The 21,422-nt window shown below is 36.1% G+C and overlaps 1 protein-coding gene across 2 annotated transcripts; it reads right to left on the bottom strand.

The window, feature by feature from the left end:
* Positions 1-168: 168 nt before the first annotated feature.
* Positions 169-21,277, bottom strand: LOC108681721 (WW domain-containing adapter protein with coiled-coil). 2 transcript variants are annotated; one of them, XM_018170786.2, is made up of 12 exons: positions 20,937-21,277; positions 14,102-14,138; positions 13,212-13,398; positions 12,610-12,693; positions 12,235-12,314; positions 11,192-11,873; positions 10,731-10,835; positions 9,817-10,329; positions 9,370-9,529; positions 9,041-9,155; positions 7,361-7,488; positions 169-6,912 (listed from the first exon to the last, which is right to left on the bottom strand). In XM_018170786.2, the coding sequence occupies exons 1-12, from the start codon at positions 20,975-20,977 to the stop codon at positions 6,816-6,818; spliced, it is 2,229 nt and encodes a 742-aa protein (XP_018026275.1). In that variant the 5' UTR covers positions 20,978-21,277; the 3' UTR covers positions 169-6,815. The 2 variants fall into 2 exon arrangements, with proteins under 2 accessions (XP_018026275.1, XP_018026276.1); XM_018170787.2 differs by having other exon boundaries at positions 11,201-11,873.
* Positions 21,278-21,422: the final 145 nt, after the last annotated feature.

The raw sequence follows: 21,422 nt of genomic DNA, 5'->3' as shown, positions 1-21,422 counted from the left end.
GATCCAAAAATTTATATTTTGTGTAATTCTGAGATATTTGACATCCGAGTGGCTGAAGAATTGATGCAATGTAATCGATGTAATGTAAGTCGCCAACACGACTCAGCCGCTGATGATTTCGTTGTGATGATTCGCATTATTTTAGGTCAGGATAACGACAACGCACCAAACAATAATAATTACTATAATTATAGAAATGAATCAATGTAAACCAAAGTTTTATGACCGGGGCATTTGTAAAATACCTACATACAATAGACAGCAAAAGCTATGTACAAAGAACCACACCCAAGACCTGTACGCTGCAGGCAACAGTTGGTCGGGTGTAAACTTTTTACATCACATCGAAATTACCTCGTAATTCATAGCCTTCTCTCCCTGAAGAAATACCTTTCCATTTTACCTACAAAATGCTTTGGTCTGTCCATACATACAGACGCATTCATACATCCATAATAAATTTAGAAAGTAGAAGATAAAAAAATTAATAACAAAATAAAACTAATCTTATTTTGCGAACTGAATGCATGAAGGAACTAAGCAAAGGAACATTTTATCCGTTGATAAATAAAATAATTTTTGATGCTCAAACTGAAATAAAATTTCCAGCTACAGTTTCTTTAAATTGATATATTATGAGGAGGGAATAATGTGAAAGAATCACTACACCTTAGAGCAACAAAACGTCCTGTAACGACGGAGAAATTCACGTGCAAAATTAAACATGAACTGAAATTCAAAACAGGATCACTTGCCCAGAGCATTGTCGGTAATAACGAACCACAGTAAATGTCACTGTAGGCCCCGGATGAGGCAACCATTAAATCATGGAAAGCTAAACCAAACAAAGCTTCCATCAAGTCAAATGTCTACCTACCAGTGAACGACAAAATTACGTCATTTTAACAGTACTTAGCTTAAATTTCGAAGCTCATTTTGGCAAAACATAAGAGCTACACCAATATAAATCATGTACCACCGTATTTACCAGCGATTTTCGCAGTGTTCTATGCAAAGATATTTATTTGAAAGAAAAAATGAGAAAGAAGAGACGAGCGATTCACTATATCATACGAACAGGGAAATTCGAAACACACCGCAGCACTTCACGAGAACTACAACAAACCAAAACACATAGCGACAAGCATGCGGCAGTTTCTCAAACTCTAAAGCAAACTCTTCAAATCTTGCTCGATAAAAAACATAAATCCATCATGATTTTTAACATTTAGGATTAAATGGACTGACAAAAGAAAATTCAAGTGCAACCAAGAATGAGAATTTATAAGAAGCATCGTATGGCAGCGCAGCACAAGTAACAATAGAAAAACATTTTAGCAAATTACTGCCACGCAAGCTCAAGATAATCACAAATCCGGGACTCAGAGTATCGTACGTAGACTGACACCCATTGATTAATTAAAATATTTGAGGCGAACGTTCTTTGATTAATTAAATTATTTTTGAGGCGAACGATCAACGAAGTGAAAACCTTAAATAACACTTATTTCATTTCCTAAAACACGGTAATCGTAAGTATTGAATGAAATGTCGATCTCAAACGCGCTCACGCAGTTAAGGCAACTGGACAACACGCGAAAATAATTCTTATTCTGAAACACGAACTGAACAGTTCAGAAGAGTTCTTCGTCTTCTCGTTATTTTCCCATATAAAAGATATACAGAGGAAGGCAAGACTTGACAATTATTAATTACTAAAACGATTACAGTGGAACGACGCTCGGCTTATAACATTTCGTCAAACAAATGAGCACGAAAAACTCAAAAGAATCTTGTTGCAAATATTGAGTGACTGTCATCAAGTTTAGTTTATTGTTCAGCTAATTACGACGCACATAATTAAAGAACAAATAGAATCAATCAGGGAAGATGAGCAGCTGCTTATGGTTTGTATGTTTCCGTTTCATGAAAGTTGTCATTTCCTTGTAATTAATTAAAAAATTCTGAGCACCAATGAACCAAAGAAGGTAGATTTGAAGCCTCACTCTCGCACAGTAATAATGAGAAGTGTCAACTGAAATTGAATACAAGTTTGCAGAATACAAAATTTGAAGTGGATTCATCAGCAACATTGAAGTTGGATGATTCTGAATGATAGGTTGGTGTTACGACCATTGACATGCATTGGTAATTAAAAAAATCAAAGCACCAAATAATAAATTTGCAGGACATTTCAATTCTGGCCATTATCAAGTATTTGAAGTCGGTCAATATAAAGTTGATGTGGTAAGTAAAAATCCACTATAACCAATTTCTTGAAATCAGCCATAACCGAAATCCAGTATAGTCGGTAAAGCCGATTTGTTGCAAACGGTCCGAGACTGTGACATTGTTTTCCAGAAACACAAGCTACTTAATTCACCGTAAAACAGCGTTAAATAACAGAAAACAATATGAAATAAATTCCATCCACCTTCAATAGAAGAACACATTTTTTCTACACTGCATTACAAAACGAGCGAGGACATTAAAATGATTTTCGAAGAGAGAGGGTTAGAGAATGAAAGACAACAATACAAATACGTGTAACACTCGGTCGACCAGAAAAAAAATGCACCAACAACCTTGACTTGCTCCCAACGGCCACTTGCGTTCCACATGGAAGGAGCTACAGCAATTTACGTGAGAGAAGAGGCAGATACGAGAATAATTATAGGCAGAACATAATCAAAACTTCTAGACGAAATACACAGTGACATGAATCAGCCAGGGTAACTACCAATAAACAATTAATCAAAGCTCAAGATACCCATAATAATGGGCAGATTTACAGGTAAAAGCGCTGGATGACAAATTAACGGTTACAGGACAAGTCGATTTTCAACCAAGTCAACACATCGATATTGGAAATACAGAGCACCACACAGTGGAAAAACCTTTTTGGCAAGATTATAACGTGAGGGGTGATCATATGCTCCATTTCTATGAAGGCAAATAGATCGGCAGAAACACTTCAAGACTCAATTTGTTTCAACGTTTCTCACGACGCAAGTAAACGAGCACTTATTTTCTTTCGAGAACCATGTCTGAAATTGATGTACTTCCAGAATAAATCGCAAGCAACGCACAAAATATTAAAACTGTTATGACCAAAGCACTCTTAGAAATTCTAAGGTGGAGCTAGTATAACACCAATCAATATATTCCGTCACAATTGGTCATCCATTCAACTTCGCTTTGTTTGACAATAGCAGATGCTACTCCACAATACAGCAATGCCCCGTCATGAGCTTTGGATAAAAAATATTAAGCAGTTACGAATTTGGTGGTTTGCTGGTAGACGCGTAAAATCAACAATCGCCAAGGACGATCGTTCAGTTGCAATAGAAATAATCAACATGAGTTCCTTTACATTCACTTCTAGCACACACACAAAGGTCTGTCGGTCACCAGGTAGTAAAAGACAGAGAACACAAGTTTCTGTACGTCATTTATATTTCTTCCCACACCACGTGGTCTTTATTTTTTCTCCTCAAAGAGTTTGTTTAGTTCCCAGTGACTACTAAACTAGATTAATGAAACCTAATTAGACAATTACAGCCTGTACATATAAGAGGCACCTACCTAATGCAGTAGCTATAGTTAACTAGAATGCTAGTAACAGCGAGGGATCACCAGCTATCTCTCATAGGTAACTGATAGTTATAAGAAACATCGTCAAAACAGCAGCAAAACAGGTATTGACAAAAATATCAACAAAACTCATCAACAGCATCAGTTTTATCAGTCATCATCAGCAGCAGATGACTTATCAATTTGCCGCAATCACTTATCAATTTGCACCAATCATCGATAAGCACATTTACCCATCACGAGTTTCATTGTTAAAAGTCTTTTAAAAGCAACTTTGCCACAACGCATTAGAATTTACCAAGACAGTGTAGGTCACTTTGAGGAAAACGAAACAGCATACATGCAGCCATCTCCTCATCTATATATCTCTCAACAGTCAACGAATTTTACCTTTGACAACAACAAGCCAAAGTTTCAACACTAGAGATATCACGCACAACTTAAACTTGGCCGTCACCCTCACCAGCAAATTTCATTTTATTTCTAAGCAGAGAATTCACCACGAATCCATAAAAGTGTATACCATAATTAGTACATGTGAAAACCCTCAGATAAAGGAATGATTATCATCAGCGAATTCCGAGCCCTAACAATTTAAAATTATGATCTGGTACAAAGAGTCGCCGCATGAGTTCTAGAATTGCAAAATGAACATTCTAAATGAGAAAAGGGCTAGATTAATGAAGCATGTTATGTCTATACATAACCTGAAGCAGGTTATGGATAAATAAGAACGTATCATACAAACTTTCCTGTTAACTGAACACAAAATCTCAATGCAAGAGTTAAGTTTTCCTCACACCCTAGCCTTAAAATTGGTAACCAGACACCGTAAACATTGCCAGCGTAAAACATTAAATAAATCAATAACTAACCAAGAATTCAAGAACACTACAGCCCCTTCAACATATCTCTTAAAAGGGACAAATTTTTGAAGGATTATTCCTGTCAGTGTAGAACGGCACAAGTAACTGCTCATGTGGCTATCATTGGACAACGATGACGCATTTTGTAAACAATTTTATGTAGATTAAGTTAAGAGGGACAACATCATTCGAATGAAAACTAGGTATTTTGTCGCCGTAAGTCCATCACCTTGTGAAACGACCCAAGCAACCGATTTATGAAACGACAGTAACTTTGTTCCTCAATACCGAAATAAAGAACCTCAGAAGCCTGGCAAAAGATGTACATGTTGGACAGGGGTTCCCAAACTTGTAAAATAATCTCCTAAGATAATTTTCCTAATCAATTTTATCATTTCAAGTTTCCTTATAGCGATCTCGTTTCGGAAAATGATGTATTTAAAAATCACTCGGCAGAAATTATAAAATCTCAAAGGCCGAATCATTTTCAATTTTTTCCTTTAATTTTATAATTCTCATTTGCTTTAAATAGCATTCAAGAAACTAAGAGAATAAAATGAACTAATAATTGAAGGACAAGATCAAGAAAAGACGTCAATTGATCAAGATATTGCGGACATTCAATACCAGAATCAGACACCAAATTTATTAGAAATTACACTATAATACCGTAGAGAAACTGAGGAAAATACGTGAACATGTGGCCAAAATATAGAACAACATATGCCAAGCCCCGATGTCATTTCACATGGTCAGAGTAAACAATGAAATCAATTTACTAATGAGAAAACCATCTGGTCGGTTGGTTGCTGACTCTTGATTATTGAAGTGAAGCTTGAAACTCGTCTCTAGCAGTAATTTTATTGTAAATAGGTAGGTTTACTTTTAAATTTACGCAAGATGACAACATTCGACTGCTTGTTACAGTTTTCATTCAAAAGAAGAAACAACCAAATTTTTCTAACATAAATCTTCATAAAGATTACCGAGTTAGCAAATTCATATACAAAATAATGTTATTTCTCATGGTCAAAAAAAATCTAAATTTCAATTATATATGGAAGTGGATGTATCAGTCTTGAGAACGAAATCGTTAAGAGCATAAGAGGACATAATTTTTCAAAAATCTTGTTCTCGAGAGTACATATCAGTTTTAACGTGCGAAAAGGAAGAACTGGCTAACCGAAAAAAAATTGACATATTACCAAAAAAATCCTGGCAGTGAGGTGTTAAGCAACATTTTTGGTTTGAATTGAAGTGATGATTCTTAACATGCAAGTCTGCAAGACATTTAGTGCCGAAAAGACGAATACTGAAACTGAAAATTTGAGTTTCAGAAATGCAAGCAGCAAATCTACATGTACATTAGATTATCATAATAGAATTACAGGCTTCAATTTGCTTTCGAATCACACCAGTAAATATTTCATGATAATTTGTTTGACTTATCACCCATCAATCGAATCGTGATGAGTTAATTATATTTACGTTAATTCCACTCGTACTTCCAAGGCAAATATCATCTATGCGAAGAAAGCCTGCTGAGCTCAAGAAATGTTCCGTTCAAAAACTTATTAGTTTGATTAAATTAGTCAGTAATTTCACGGAAAATAAACAATTTTAATAGTAAAACTTGGCAAATTCGATTGCAGTAGCACAGTTGCAACAGAATACAAATGCATCTATGTCAAAGTATTTTTAGTACATTGAATTAATGCAAACATTTGCGTCCAGTAGTTACTTCGGTTATGAGGGACCACTACACCTTCAGCCACCGATTTCTGACAAGCAAGGCATTCAGAGGCGCTGACACCATCACCAGTATTTATAGCCTGCATCACTTCTTCTGGTTTCGACGATCACGGGCACTTGAATGAACACCATTGACACTATTTTTTCACATAAACTTTAGTTATATAAGAACAGTGAGTTTTGGGCCACCTCTTGACAAGAGCACCCAAACACCTTGCAGTTTTAGGGAACTTCCGTTTGGCTAAACGAACAGAAACTCATCACCAGGCCATCAATATCTTGATGGCCAGCCGTTTGAATGGCCAAAATGGCATTTAGAATTGCAAATATGCGACATCTCAAGCGGTATAGAGATAAAAAATTACACGATAACTCAAACGGCTTGTGATATAGCGAGCAACATGACGAGAGTCATCAGATAGTAAATATCTTGGGCTGAGGAGTCCACGAATGCGCTTACAAAATGACGGCGGAATTTTATAAGCTCCTGCAGAAGTGGAATTGCCAGGAGATGAAGGGCTGGCGGGAAGAGGAGAAAACTTCTTCAGATTGAAGTTCCTAGAAGGAAGGGGGAAAGCCCCGTCCTGCACATGGTGTGGGTTACTAGCTGTTGCCCCCGGCACCGTCACTAAGGAAGCTATTTTGACTCTTCAAGCCCATGTCCTCCAGTTCTCGCTTCTGTGCTCGCAAGAATAATAACCTGCAACATAATAAAACGTAAGAATTTTTAGCAACAGGTATCCCGCGACATAAGAACACGTCAGAACTTATGTGAACAATATCCTCCTGCAAATCAAGAACACTTGAGAACTTAATTCTTCAGTAAATTGGGAACATTGGAGACTTTAGTAGGTAATGAACCTGGATTAGATTGTCGATTGAGTCAACCTAGCGGGCAATTCTAGCAGCATCTCGAGTACTTCCAAAATATAAAGTATTTACTAGATACATAATTATTTCTACACATCAAGTAACATCGATACTATGAATCTTAGGCGATGAGATCCTGAACTTATACATGACATTTATTGCAAAAACTGTTGACGTTTGCCGAGGTGACTAACAACGGCCAGTGGAGGGAAATGTTAGGGCAGAGTGATTGATACTATGATACCAGCAATACCAGCTGGGCTGGTACATCACATTACCTCTGTTCGTGCAGAGTTGCTTGTATCTCAGCAAGTCGTACGAGAGATCGAGCCATCTTGAGATCAGCTGAAACTTTGGTCATGAGCAAACTGCCCATTGTGTGTGCTTCTTCTGACAACCTTTGACTCTGTGAACAAAATTACGTATTATGAATCAAGAACAAAAACTGGAAATTATATAATCCATTTTACGTTGGTTATGTGTGTTTCTTTTGACAAGTCTTGTGTGTAAATTGAGGGGAGTGAAGTCAATAGACTCTTGTCTGTATTGTCATGTAACCAGTTGATATTTTGGCTCCTTAAATAGACTCGTATCTTAAAATACCCAATACAACCCTCAATACAAATAAATACAAGTAATAATGTCACTTGTTTGCTTGAATCGCAAATTCACTAAATTTGCGATTCCTGTGAACTCCTGTGAACTTTTGAACATGCACAATAGTAGAAGCCTCCAGGTTTGATACAAATTCAAAGTGATAAGTACAACTCTTCAAAAGTTATGAGTAAAACTGAAAATTGGGATTTTTGAAGCCTGCACTATATGAGTTTAAAAAAAAAACAACAAAGAACTGCGTTAATTGATTCAATACATATTTTTCAATGATTTGTAGTCTGTGACAGAGAAATGTAACTATTTTTTGAAAAGTACCTTATTACATCAAGTTAATAATGCATCACTAACCCACTGTACCGAACTGAAATTTATTAGATTAAAAGTTCTGGCAAATGTAATAATAGAGCTTGATTCTCTCCAGCATCAACTTTTAAATAATCAACATAGATGAAAAGAACCTTGAAGCTCGGTATAGATGAAATTAGGGAAAAAGTAGCTATATCCATTTTACCATTTTGCCCGGGTTTTTTAACAAACCCTTGGGTTTTTTGCAGCCCTGGGACTCTCGCATTTCCATCAAAATCGTTTCTAGAAATTATGATGCATGATGATATTTCCGAAGCATATATAACACCCAAATGCAACTAGTTTCATTTACACATAACGGCGCCCAAGAGAAATTCAACAGATTCAAGAACAACTCACAATTCTACAAATGTTTGAATTAAATAACCTAGTTCTTCAGATTCAACACACAAATTTCTGGTTGCGTACCAAAATGTCAATAATCTTTCTAGAAGTGTGGTTAAACAAAATAAAAAGAACACATGATTTTCAACACGTACCAAAAACACATTTTTGTTTTTGTAAAAAAAACGTGGCTGAATTAAAAATAGTGATAGTTTAGGTCAATACATGGTAAATAGAGTATGCCAGTGTAAATAATCTTCCGTCGTTATTCTGGCATCATCCTAATATTTAAAAAATAATCATTTTTTGCAAATTTAAAAGCATCATAGACAAACTGGACTGTGTGAGACAAGTATTTCATCCAAAGCAAATTAAATTAGGATTTTTCTTCAAATTAAAAACTTTTAAGTTCAAACATTTTTAAAATGCTTGCTGTGGTAAATAAAGGTGTTGACGTGTTGAGCCAAAACTTTTACTAATTCAACTGCATAAAAAAATTCCGCAGTTGCACAGAAGCTCAGGGTCGAGACAATATGTAAAGCTATATCATTCCTTAGGTTTTTTTGAGGAGCAGGAACCTAGCACAAAACATTATTTTAAAGCTTGGAAACGCTTATGACGGCTAATAAAGTAACAACAACGATTTTTCTAACCTGTTTTTCGATATTTTCAGCTGGCCAGTCGCGCACGTGGGAGATGAGGCTCTCGTTGTAGTAGTTGGTGAGGGAAGGAGTGAGGGCTGGAGGCGGGTGAGAAGGGCGCTGAGAACTGAAAACAGAAATACATTTTTATATCAGTCATTTAACAAGAATAAAAACCTGAACAACTGTGAGAGTGTAGAAATATTAGAGGTGATACGTTCTATAGGATTAATTGGAAATGTAGGCTCTATAAATAACATTTCGAGATACGTGTTAACAATAGCAGCGATATTCCATACCATAATAATAATTTTGGCCACGTAATGTTGAATTATTGATACCTTAATGATGAGGAGAGGGAGCTGGTCCACGGAGAGCCAGAAGTGCCAGGCTGGTTAAGGGAGCTGAGGGAGACCCCGACGCTGGCCGTGTTGCTCCCACTGCTTCCTCCCAACACTGAAGTGGGTACTCTGATGCCCAGCCCATTGCTCCCACTCCCATCTGGTCAGATAAAGATTATTAATACATGCATGCAAACACCTATGTCAAAATTTCTTTCTGGAATATAGATTATATGATGTGCTAAATATGTCATTTTTAAATCGAAATCCGTGCAAGCAAATACGAACTACAAATGAGAACAGTATAAGACAGGGACATGTTTAATATTTTTAAGATGTAACTATACAGCATTTCAAGATTATTTCCCTAACATTCATTCATTAGCTTTCTAGGATTTATCATCAAAATAAACCTATGCATTTAAGGAACTGAATATGAGAACTAACCTTTCCGAGGATCAGAATTGTCGTGGGTTTCGGAATGTGTGGGAGTGGGTGGCCCCTGCCCACCCAGCCCACTGGTGGAGGTATTGATGGTGAGCAAGTCACCATGCCCCTTGTTATTATTGTTGCCACCTACGTTGTTGATGTATGTAGTATCTGAGCTGTTATTGATACTGTTGTGGCACGAGACGTTCACAGTGTTGCTGCTATTTGCAAATTGGTGGTGCCTGAGGTCGGTGATGTTAATATTGCTATTGGTGGTACTGGTGTTGGTTCCACCAGCGTTGCTATAAGGTCCTAGTCTTGGATGGTTGCTAGAAGTGGTTGAGTGGTGTTGGGGATGGTGGTGAGGGTGGTGATGTGGGTGATGGTTAGAAGGAAGGCAAGTGGCAGGCAGCAGTAGAGGGGAAGGCGTTGACACGTTAGTGTTCAAGACGCTGTTTTGATGTAAGAGTTTGCTGCGCCCGAGCACCGACTCTGAGGTGGGGGTGCTGCCTCCAGATGAGATGTCCATGTCTGGGCAACACAAGAATCTGGTTAGCTTTAAAGCTCAAGTCCGATTTATAAGTCTCAATGGTTTATTTATTTTAGTATTGCAAGCAAATTTTCAACGTTTTCCTTTGTATAAAATTATGAAATAAAAAAATAACATTTAAATAAAAATGGAACGAGAGACAATGAAGTCAATTTTTTTAAAACTTATTGCAAGTTACAAATCATCATGAATGTAACTGGAATGTTGTCAAAATCCAAAGGTTGGCTACCAACTTATTACTGTAATCTTTTTACAATTTTGATAAGCCCAAATCTTGTTTACTAAAATGTATTACCCTCTGAAGACAACGTGAAATATCTCACTCATCATAAAGTCATTTATTGCTATCATTTATCAATAAGATGGAATGGTCTACTACTACCTTGACCAGCGGCCTGATATTTACGAGGGTCCGGTCGCTTGTCGTGCAGCTCGTCCTGGCCTCGGTACAAATGCTCCCTGCTGTTGTCCACATTGGAATGTTTGTCTGCAACATGACGAATAACACATTAATGCCTTCAAGAGCAAATAAATCATTGATCCTACAAGCTTTTACATATCTAATTTGACAACCTTTTTTGAAAACAGTATATAACTATTTACCCTAACATAGAACAGTAATTTCAAATACATTCAATATGACACTTCCGGTTTCTAACAGTATAGTGTTACTGTTTGAAAAACACGGAATACTTTTCTATAAACAAAATTTCACTTATTGATTATTGAATTATTTATTTACCATTTATTGGATTATTTACCAAAAGAGTTGCACAAATCCTTCAGTGTATGCAAATAGAAAGAATGTCCTAAAATATGCAGCTAAGAGAATGATGAACTCACCGAGCTTACTTTTGTCATGTCCAATATTGCCTCTGAGATTCTGCTGGCTGTTGATGTCCTTATTGCCAGTGTTGTTGCCTCCAGAGGATGAATTGTTGTTCCCGTGATGGTGTAGGTGGGGGTGATGGTGCTGGTTGTGGTGATGGTGAGAAGAGGAAGAAGTGGAAGGTGCTAAAGATAATGAATGTTGGATATTGGTCGGAGTTAACGAAGAAGAATTATTCATAATTACACTAGAAGATGATGAACCTTTACAAAGGTTAGCATTGTATGAAGAAGAAGAGACACTGTTGTTGGTGCTAGCACTATGACTACTATAGTTACTACTACTACTAGGTTTGGAATTAGGGTGGCTAGCAAGGTTGTTGTAGGGAACCTTACTACTATTACTACTACTACTAGCCGTCAATAAAGACGAAGATGAATTGTATGGAGCGCCTTTAGATGAAGAATTGTGTTGGTTATTATAATGCTGCTGGGAGGAGTTCTTGGTAGCTACACTTGGAGGATGTCTAGTGCCATGCTGTTGTTGTTGCTCCCAGTCTTGCCAGTCGGCAGGCTTCTCCCACTGAGACACTTCAGTTCGGCAGTTGTAGTAATATCGCTTGCCACTGCTGCTCACGTGTTCACTCCAGTCACCTACGCGGTACTGCTGACTGCTGCTGCTGCTATTCTCCTTCTTCTGATTAGTGGAAGAATGGAGATATTAGTCACAAGATATGTTCACCCATAGTGAAGAAAATTTTGCACTTTTACATTCATTTAGATTTAAGAAACAAATCTTAAAAGAACAATTTATAATTCATAGAAAAAAGTAAAATACCCCATCACTTGACTTGCTCTTGGCATGCAGACAACAGGCAACATGAAATTGGTTGGAGTAGAGGATTTCTTCTTAATGTTTGGTACCATCACTTGTTTGACAGCATAGCTACAAATGTACCTTAAGTATTAAACTCATTACGATTGTAACATTGTATGCAGTACAACTAGGGTTAAGGAAGGTTGTAACAATATTTTCAAGTGAGGCACAAAATTCTCACCAATGCTGTACTACGGGAAACATGCGCAGCATCACGCTCCCGGCCATCTCTCCGACGCTCTTTTGGAGATCTGCTTCCTTCTGGAAATGGCGTAGGAATTGAGCAAAAAGCTAATATTATCAACATTCAACTGGTATTTTATGAGCAGCCAATGGTAGCCTATACCATGAAGAAAACAAATTATACTTACAAACAAAGAAATGCCTGCAGAGTCTCAAAGAAATAGTCAAATTTACCAATAAAAAAATATTAGTTATTTTTTATTTTAGCATATATAAGTATTTCATTTCAGTGTACATAAATAAAAAATACACATGAAAACTTGCATTGTACCTTATTTCCTTTTATAAAATGCAAGGATAGAGCAAGCCTCACCTCTATTTTCTCTATAGTCTCTAGAGTTGAATTCTCTATCTCTGTAGGCTTCTCTTTTGTAGTAATTGGCACTGCCACTGATGCCTGGAGTAACAAAAGACGATATGAAACAATTTACAACTTCAATTCAATTTTTAACAGCTATATATAAGGACATGATGAAACATAAATTGAGAAATATATAAACAGCTGTTAACCCAGTATACAAAAATCAACACAGATGCACTCCAAGATTGCACTCAATTGACTAGTAACATTGAGAAAAAGTGTCAGTGTGCACAACATAGAAAACCAAACCATAATAAACTTAACTCAAATAAATACACTTATTTTTAAGCAGTGACTTCTTTTCCTGCTATCATAGGATAAAATTTGGGAAGCCTTCAAATAAATAACATTACATATGGAGGGAAAACATAAGCATAAACAATAGATAGACACATACCATACCGTATAATTAATCAGGCAGATCACACTTTATACTCTCTAACAAGTCAAAGAGAGTATTTCACAAGAACCATTTTGAATGGTTTTTTCATTAAAAATATTTGCAACACAAGAGAATATTAAGCTCCTCCAGAGACTGAAGAAGTAAGCCTCACTTTTATGATAGCGTGGAGACTGAGATCGTGAGTCAGGCGATGATGAGCGAAGGGAATTTGTTGAGGGCGAGTCAATTCTCTTGTCAGGATATGCACCCACTCCTCCTCCCCTGTACTTGGTGCCTCCACTACCTCCACCACCACCGCCGCCTCCACCAGCGCTGCTGCTGCTTGTGTACTTGGCGGACTGCAGATAAAAACAAACATGCCAATTGCAGAAAATTTGGGTGCATGTATAAATAACCTGATGAATTGAATACAACACTCGTGCAAAAGTTACACAAGCAAATGCAGCTGCTACAAAATGGAGAAATTTTATGAAGTAGTCAAAAAAGAGCTAGAATAATGAGTGATTTTTAATCATGTACCAAATTACTTGAATTACTAATAAAAAATTTACTATGTAATTTAAAAAGAGCCACTTTGTTGCAAGGCATGCATGGACTGATGCAAGCTTGTTTAAGTAAAATTTCATTATTTGTTAGAAATTCAGTAATAAAAAAATTATGCTTGTACAATTTGAGACCTGAGTGAGTGGATAGAAATTCCACTCAACTGAGACCAGCAAAAACAGTCAGGCTGAACAAGAACCTTGAGTGGAACAGTGAAACTAAGATGGGAGTAAAATGGTGAACGACTGAACGCTCCAAAATACAGTAGGTCCAAAATACAGTATGTGTCTGTAGAATAAGAATTTCAAAGTTTATATTGAATCTGAATCAAATTCAAAGTTTTAATTTCAGAAAATCCTCAAACTAATGCATCATATCATAGAGAGTACCTAACTTTACTGGTTAAAACAGATGTTGACTAAAATTTCTTGAGTTACAAAAAAAAACTGAATTTAAAAATGCATTCCTGATAATCAGTAAACTGTCAATAGAACTTACCTCATATGTGCTGTGGCTCTGATGCTTCTCAGTAAACCTGTTAACAAAATAAGACATTATTAGTAAATTAGAGTTTACCTACATTAACAAAAATACAAACTTCCAATCAACAAGAAAAGAAATGAAGAAACTAAAATTTATTATTTCTTATAAAGAGTTTCAATCTAAGTACATGTCAATAAACCAAAAATCCGTAATCAGGGCAGTGTTCTTGACCATTTTACAGGTGGATTATAAAACAGCAGGTGACACCGCAATTTTACTCAATTTACATGATAGAAATAAGGGATGACCTCAGTTATAGGTAAATATTTATACCCAAGTTTTGATTCATTCAATTACAGGTGCACTCTCATTGGCAGGTTATATATTTATATGCCATGAATTTATATGGATTGACGCACAGCAAGACAGTGATGACATATAGAAGGGATTTTAGAGGTTAAATAAATCCCGATCGACTTCACACGCTGAAGTCTGATCTGCGTTTGTGTGAAGGCAAATTCGTACGTTTCACATACGAATTAAAGAAGTGGACCAGTAAAGCTGACATATTGAAATAAAAGGCTTCATTATAAATGATAGGAGCATTTTCTCTTGTGGAGCATCCATTATTCATACAATCATAGCCAGCCTTCTTGTATCAAATCTGACAAGCAAAACTGAGTAACTAAGTGGAAATGTTTAATAATGTTTAATAGCAGTCTTAGTTCTTGCAGGATTTGTTAATAGCAATTAATTTTCCCTGCTCAATTGACTGTACATCTCTTATTTATAGTCAAATAACAGTTGTATGGAGGTTATTCATTTACAGCACATAAGCAACATTATTTTGTAGAGAAAATATTGACTCCAAATTTGTTCAATCCATATTATTTCCCAGTTCAGAGAAGTAGGTATTGCAAGAAATGACTTGTTACAGCAGCATTCTTGCCAAGTTCCTATGAGTCACATTTAGGCTTATGAGAAAAAAATTAGATCAGTACTCACTGCAGTGAGTGACAGAGAGCGCATTTTCTCATCTGTCCGTGAAGTCATGGACAGACAGACAGACATGATGAGCACAATAGCGTCTTTTTTTCCATAAATGAGAAAATGCGCTAAAAATAGTTTAGTACCAGATGAATGATGGCACATAAATGCATACATAGGTGTTACAACTACGCACATGTGTGGTAGTACCAATCACACATATTCATGTCCAATGCCTATTGCTGCTGAAAATGCTGGCAGCTACCACGGGCAGCTGTGTGACAACACAATTGTATCCTCTGGCCACACATCCATGCAAATATATATATTAGTAACCATACATACATTCAATGCCTGCTGAAACTGACAGTGGTGGCAGCTGTGGCTGTGCAATGAGGTGATCATATCCTCTCACTGTACATCTATGCATTTGTAAGCATTAGTGCTCATACATATATTCAATGCATGTGGCCAGCTGCCGCCACCTACTCTATACAACTATACTATATCTATACTATCTATACTATATCTATACTATATCTATCAAATTATAATAGTCCTAAATGTGCATGGTTCATTGGTTTTAGAATCTCATTTAGCAGGAAAAAATTCTCCAAAAACTTGCATCTTCCTGTTAGTGGGCCTCTTGCATCACATTTGGCACCAGAATATTTAGTGAAAACCTAGATCTTTCTGGATATGGCTAGTCTGCTTAGTACACAATCAACTTCTGCCAAATTTTCCACTGTGGATAAAATGGTACAAACTGTGCTATTCTGGAAAACCTGCCAGAAGATGCCCTTAAAAGCTAGTGTGAAATATATCTACCTTTTGAGCCACAACTAGAGCTTTCCTGCCATTTTTGGAGCAGCAAGATTTCCGTTAGACTAATAACCTTGTATGTATCTCATTGTTAACAAAAGTGAATGGTATGGCCACAAGATTCCAAATGTATAAAACATGTCACTTTGGGGCCATGAGATTTCATTAATTAGTAGGAAAATTCCAATCCTGCTTGAATGGGGGCTGAACCCCTGCACCTTGAGCGAGACAAAACCCCTGTGCTTGCAGTCAATTTCACCCATTTTAAAGACCCTAGCCTGCAGGGTCTGATAAACTGATGGTTCATATATTCCTTTCAATCTATGTAGGCCAGAATTTTGATTAAAAAATGTGTGAAAAATTGAAAACCTGTGTTTAATAATTTGAGAAAAAGTCACATTCACTCCTTCAATGCCATATGACATAATCACTTGAAAGTTCAACAAACATTCAAAAAATTTAATTAGACCGAGTAGATGCATTAGTTCATTAATAATAATTGAAAACAATGAACTAAGCTTAAATGAAATAATAAAATCTCATGCCAAAAGCAGAGCTCACTGCTCAAAATGATGCACACTGAAGAGATAAATTGGGGGAGAAAAATTATGTATGTACGCCCACAACAAAAGAATGCTAATTGGTCCAGATTCTGGTTAGCAGCATTCTTACTGATTGGTCCAAAATCTCACTGACTGAGCCAGACACCAGTCAGCGTTGCTGGTGCTTAATGGCATTTCAGTTGGCAGTTGCCAAGTGAGTGAGGGCTCATTTTGATTACTTGTAAGTTATTTTACTGTTCTTTTAAATTAAAAACATTCTATGTTTTATCTTGAGAACAAAAATGTTTTTCTGACAAATCTTAAGATGATCTCACTCTTATACCTAAATACTTGATATCAACTATTTGGTAATTTTGAAGGCTTCATTGACTACAATAGTTTATTTTTCTCAAGCGTATGTCAAACAAGGTAAAAAGGGCCAATTTTGAGCATTTTTAGTTAATAACTTCTTACCATGAAACATTTCATAAAAAAGTTTGGGCTTATTTTAAAGCTTTTTGTGAGGGCTATTGAATGGCATCTCCAAAAAAAAATCCATAGGCTATTTGATAGGTGCCAGATGCAGAATAAAAGCATCCCAAATTACCCCTGGGAAAGGGGTAATCTGGGACACTTGACATAAAACTCAATTTTAAAACGTTTGAAATATGCAAAGTGTACTTATCCATTACTAACAGAGTACCAGTACTCTGAAGTCCTCCTCTTCCTTTGTAGATGATGTAGATGTAGAATAGATGACATTTACTATGTTTTTTACTTTTTACCACTATTGATATTATATTACCATATCCATACATTATCATATTATTGATGTGATATTACCATATCCATTTACAATGACCTTGTCCACTGCAAGCTTCATATCAGCAGCCATGCATCATTTCTTCTGTATCTGTACCCTGAACTACTGGGGAAGGCTGAAACACCTGGAACTGTACTCCCTGGAGAGAAGAAGAGAAAGGTATATCATACTGTACACTTAGAAGATGATAAAAAGACTGGCTCCCAACTTTGAGAGTGAGACCTCCAAAACAATGACATATTACAACGAAAGAAGTGGGGAGACTGTGCAGGATTCCCCCATTTAATAACCAAGCCACGGCCAGAGTACAGACTCTTGTGAGGGATCACTGTCCGTGGTAGGACTGAGGCTCTTTAATGTCTTACCAAAAGCGCTGAGAGGAGGGGAGTTTACTCTTGCAACATTCAAGAGACAACTGGACAAGTGGTTGAGAAAGATCCCGGATTGTCCAGTAATGGGAAATCACCCTCAGCAAGTGACAAGCAACAGCATCTTGCATCAGGTGGCCCAAAGGAAGGCAAATAGACGGAACATGTCCAACGTTACATCCGACGACGACTCAGAGACGGAGGATGACGAAGGCGGTGCATCAGTGTGACCGTGGATTACGACATCCTAAACTCATAAGGTCATAAGGTAAGGTAAGCTTACAGTACAGCTTGTAATATCACACCATTTTAATTGGGTAAAGTGACGTTCACTATAACAAAAAAATATTATATAAGCATACCTGAAAAAGAAAGGAATAATTTATTGACAACCACAAAATTTTTTTTGAGAAATAAATCATAGGTAGCTTAGGTAATTACTTGTCATTCCATGTTGCCCAGTGCACAATTCTATCCATGATATTCTATGCACAATTTTGTGATGGCCAATGATGCATTAATTTTTCATTAAATGAATTTTTTTTGCTGTATGAGGTAAATATAATCAAAATTTTTTGTTGGTAATTGGTTTTTTGGTTAACTGGAGCCTTTGCCGCTTTGTGGGGGGGGGGTCTCACATTACCCTGTCTGGGGGGTCTCACATTACCCATTTGTGGGGGGGGGTCTCACATTACCCTGTCGTGCAGCAATGGGCGGCATTTTTTGCAGAATGTGATACACAAATTGCATCAATCCTGTTTTTAAGTGTTTTTTTTTTTAACACCTGTGTGCAACTTTGATGCAAGTACAATTTTTTAATACAGTGAATATTTTTTTTCTACAAATCTTAGCAGAGGTACTTTTCCAAAATCTCATTTTTCACACTTTTTTCAGGGTTTTTTTAGTGGTAGTAGTAAATGTATGATTTCTTAATTTGCTTTATGCCACACAGATAGTAAAAATGTTGAACTCTTCACCACTATTTTTAGTTTTGCAATTTTTACATTAGTTTAGCAGCTACAACACTTCTACAAAATGTGAGACGCCTGTCCCGATTTACCCTGCCCATCCCGTATTACCCTGTTTGACAGAATTCATCCGTGAAACATTTCTGAATTGGGAAATTTTCTCCTATATATAAAAGGGATTCATAAATTGCCTACCAAATCCATTTATAGTCATTCAATTCAGAATCAATAGATAACAATGGAATTGTTCTATAAATTATTGATCAAAATAACATTGAACTTTGGGCATTAAAATTAAAAATACCTCATGTTATGTTTGCTCATCTAGGTGCTGGTCTTATCAATTGTTAAATGTTTTTTTAAAGTCATAACTGATCAATAATTTTTGCATCATAGTTATGAAAATTATGAACATTATTTTTAAAAAAAAACAATTTTAGATATTTTTCTATGAGTTTTTGGATTAAAATCTTGAAAGCCTCAGTGCTAGCAAATTTTAACAACACTAAATTTCTAATACATAATTTTTTATTTTTAACAATAGTACATGGCCAAGTTAAAACATCTTGCCTCTCTGATTTATCAAAATAAAATAAATCTTTCAAATAAACAACTTACATTGTCTAGATGACACGAGACCTGGTAAAACTTGCAATGAGAGATGAAATTATTTAGAATCTGAAGTGAAGTCAGAAAGACAATATCAAAAAAATTGTGCAAAAGCATAGAAAGATTACTATCTGGAAGCATATAAAGAGGTATTTAAATTTTGAAATGGCTTTCCATCATTTAAATCTAAGTGTGGATCATATCTATTTATTGTTAAATCAAATTTGACATTACCCAAACAGAGTGGGTTAGAATGGGATATTTCGACTTGTCCACTGCCATTACAAAATGCTACATGCCACAAAAAAAAATCAAGTTTATCTTATTTTGTTTGGTACCAAAAAACTTTGTTGATTTTATTTTTGTAAATAGTTGACCTAATTATTTTATTCATTTTGGAACATATTCATTGCAAAAATTTTCGAGTTACAGATAAACCACTAGTGAAGATACACATNATTTACTTATATCAACTTCGAAACTGTACATATTCTAAAATTGAGTTGTTATGAGACCATAACTGAGAAAATGTTGCTCAATGGGTTAGTCCAGTCGTAAATGAGACTTTCGTTATTCCCTTCCTACCAACCCCCCCCGCTGAGCCGGACCGGGCGATGCTCTTGCAAACCCATAAGTACTCACAATAATTCCCTGCCACCATGCACAAGGCTGTCATGGCTGTGTCGAAATTCTGGCACCGTGTTGGAATTAGTTTTTATGTGTCTAAAACGGTAAAACCGTCTCTCAAATCAATCATCTATTAATTTATTTAACACTTAAAATCAGCAAATAGTACAAGTATACTTAAAGGATTCCTAATATATTCACAGACTTATTTGAAAAGTCTCAAACCATAATATTCTTTCTACACAAAAAGTTTAGCACTATTTGGTAGAGCAAGATCAACTATCAACTTTCACATGCGTTTCAATGTTCTCACTGGGTGACGCGGACTTTTGCACTGCGGATCTTAACATTTTCCTGCCAGACCTAGTGTTTTGCGGAAATATTGCGCGCAATAGTATGACGTCACTATTTCAACCATCTACGCATGCATGGAAGTTGGAACTAAGACAAAGCTTAATATAAAGGAAAAAGTTGAGAAGTGTTGGGATTACCAACGGTGTCGGAATATGGTGCTTTTACCCTACACCTACAAAAATTTCAATAATTAGTCAATTAAATTATTATGTGACTGTAAACATCCTGTGTTATAGAATCAACCTGTAAAATTTATAGCTATAGACAAATTTATCAATTTAATCTTCATGCCAAACCTAATGAGAATGTTAACTTGATCAGCTGATGGAATAAACCCAAGATTACAAAAAAAAGTGTTCTACTACAAAGCAACAATGCAACTTTAATTGGTACATATGTCATCAAGGACATTTCTTATTGAAATTGCAAATTTTATAGTCAAGTTTAGAGTCCTTTTCCAAGTTAACATGATAGGCTTAACTTTAAAAAGTAGCTAGCCTACAGCAATAACGGACGATATACGTTTTTAATGGATTTCTGTACACAGAGTCAATCAGTCAAAAATAATAAGACAAAGCTTCCAATAGGAAAAAATATTTCTGCTATCAATTGAAATCAAAACGAACATCAAGCAATTAGAGTTTAACACGGAATAAAACTTAACTTGGACATGCGTACACTTCACCCGTTCACCGTGATCACGTACCTCAGTGCCGCGTAAATTATTTTTAATAATGTATTTTGACTCACCCATCGCTTATACGTGGTAGTTTCCTCGCATGCATTACCATCAAAACCAGACGGAAGGCTAAGTTTAATTTTTTAAGAGCAATTGTTAATGTCGCCTCCGAAAGCGATATTTTTGCAGGAAGAATCTCAGACGTCTACCATAACGACGCCATGTTGCCGATCGACACACAAACAACAAACAACGCCTTCCCGCTTATTGCGCCTTACCAGAAATGGACAACTCTCAAGATCTTCTGCACGACAACATTCCTAGAGGCACATAGAAAAACTAGGCTGTAACAAGAAGTAATTTAGATTTTATCAATGTAATACCAAACACGTTTTTTTCCGCGAGTATATTCGTAATCAAGACGATAGATGTTATGAAAGAATTTAGACAAAAGGACATCACATCATTACATTATTTTGTTTCCAAATCAGAACATATGAATTCTTTCTACAAAATATATTTAATAAAGTAATAAGTACAAATTTCTGAATAATTTT

The sequence above is a fragment of the Hyalella azteca genome, unplaced genomic scaffold (genome assembly GCF_000764305.2).
Source record: "Hyalella azteca isolate HAZT.00-mixed unplaced genomic scaffold, Hazt_2.0.2 contig7843, whole genome shotgun sequence".
NCBI classification, from domain to species: domain Eukaryota; kingdom Metazoa; phylum Arthropoda; class Malacostraca; order Amphipoda; family Hyalellidae; genus Hyalella; species Hyalella azteca.
The sequence above is the reverse complement of the archived record's forward strand: the minus strand, read 5'-3'. Positions and strand labels throughout refer to the sequence as shown.

What these genes read in the sequence shown, in the direction of transcription:
- LOC108681721 (XM_018170786.2), bottom strand. Translation starts at nt 20,977, where the DNA reads ATGGTAATGCATGCGAGGAAACTACCACGTATAAGCGATGG. An exon ending in AGAGCCACAGCACATATGAG is followed by an intron (nt 13,399 to 14,101) that starts GTAAGTTCTATT and finishes TTTTATCTGCAG; the next exon opens with TCCGCCAAGTACACAAGCAG. An exon ending in CTGAAAATATCGAAAAACAG is followed by an intron (nt 7,489 to 9,040) that starts GTTAGAAAAATC and finishes TTTTGTTCACAG; the next exon opens with AGTCAAAGGTTGTCAGAAGA.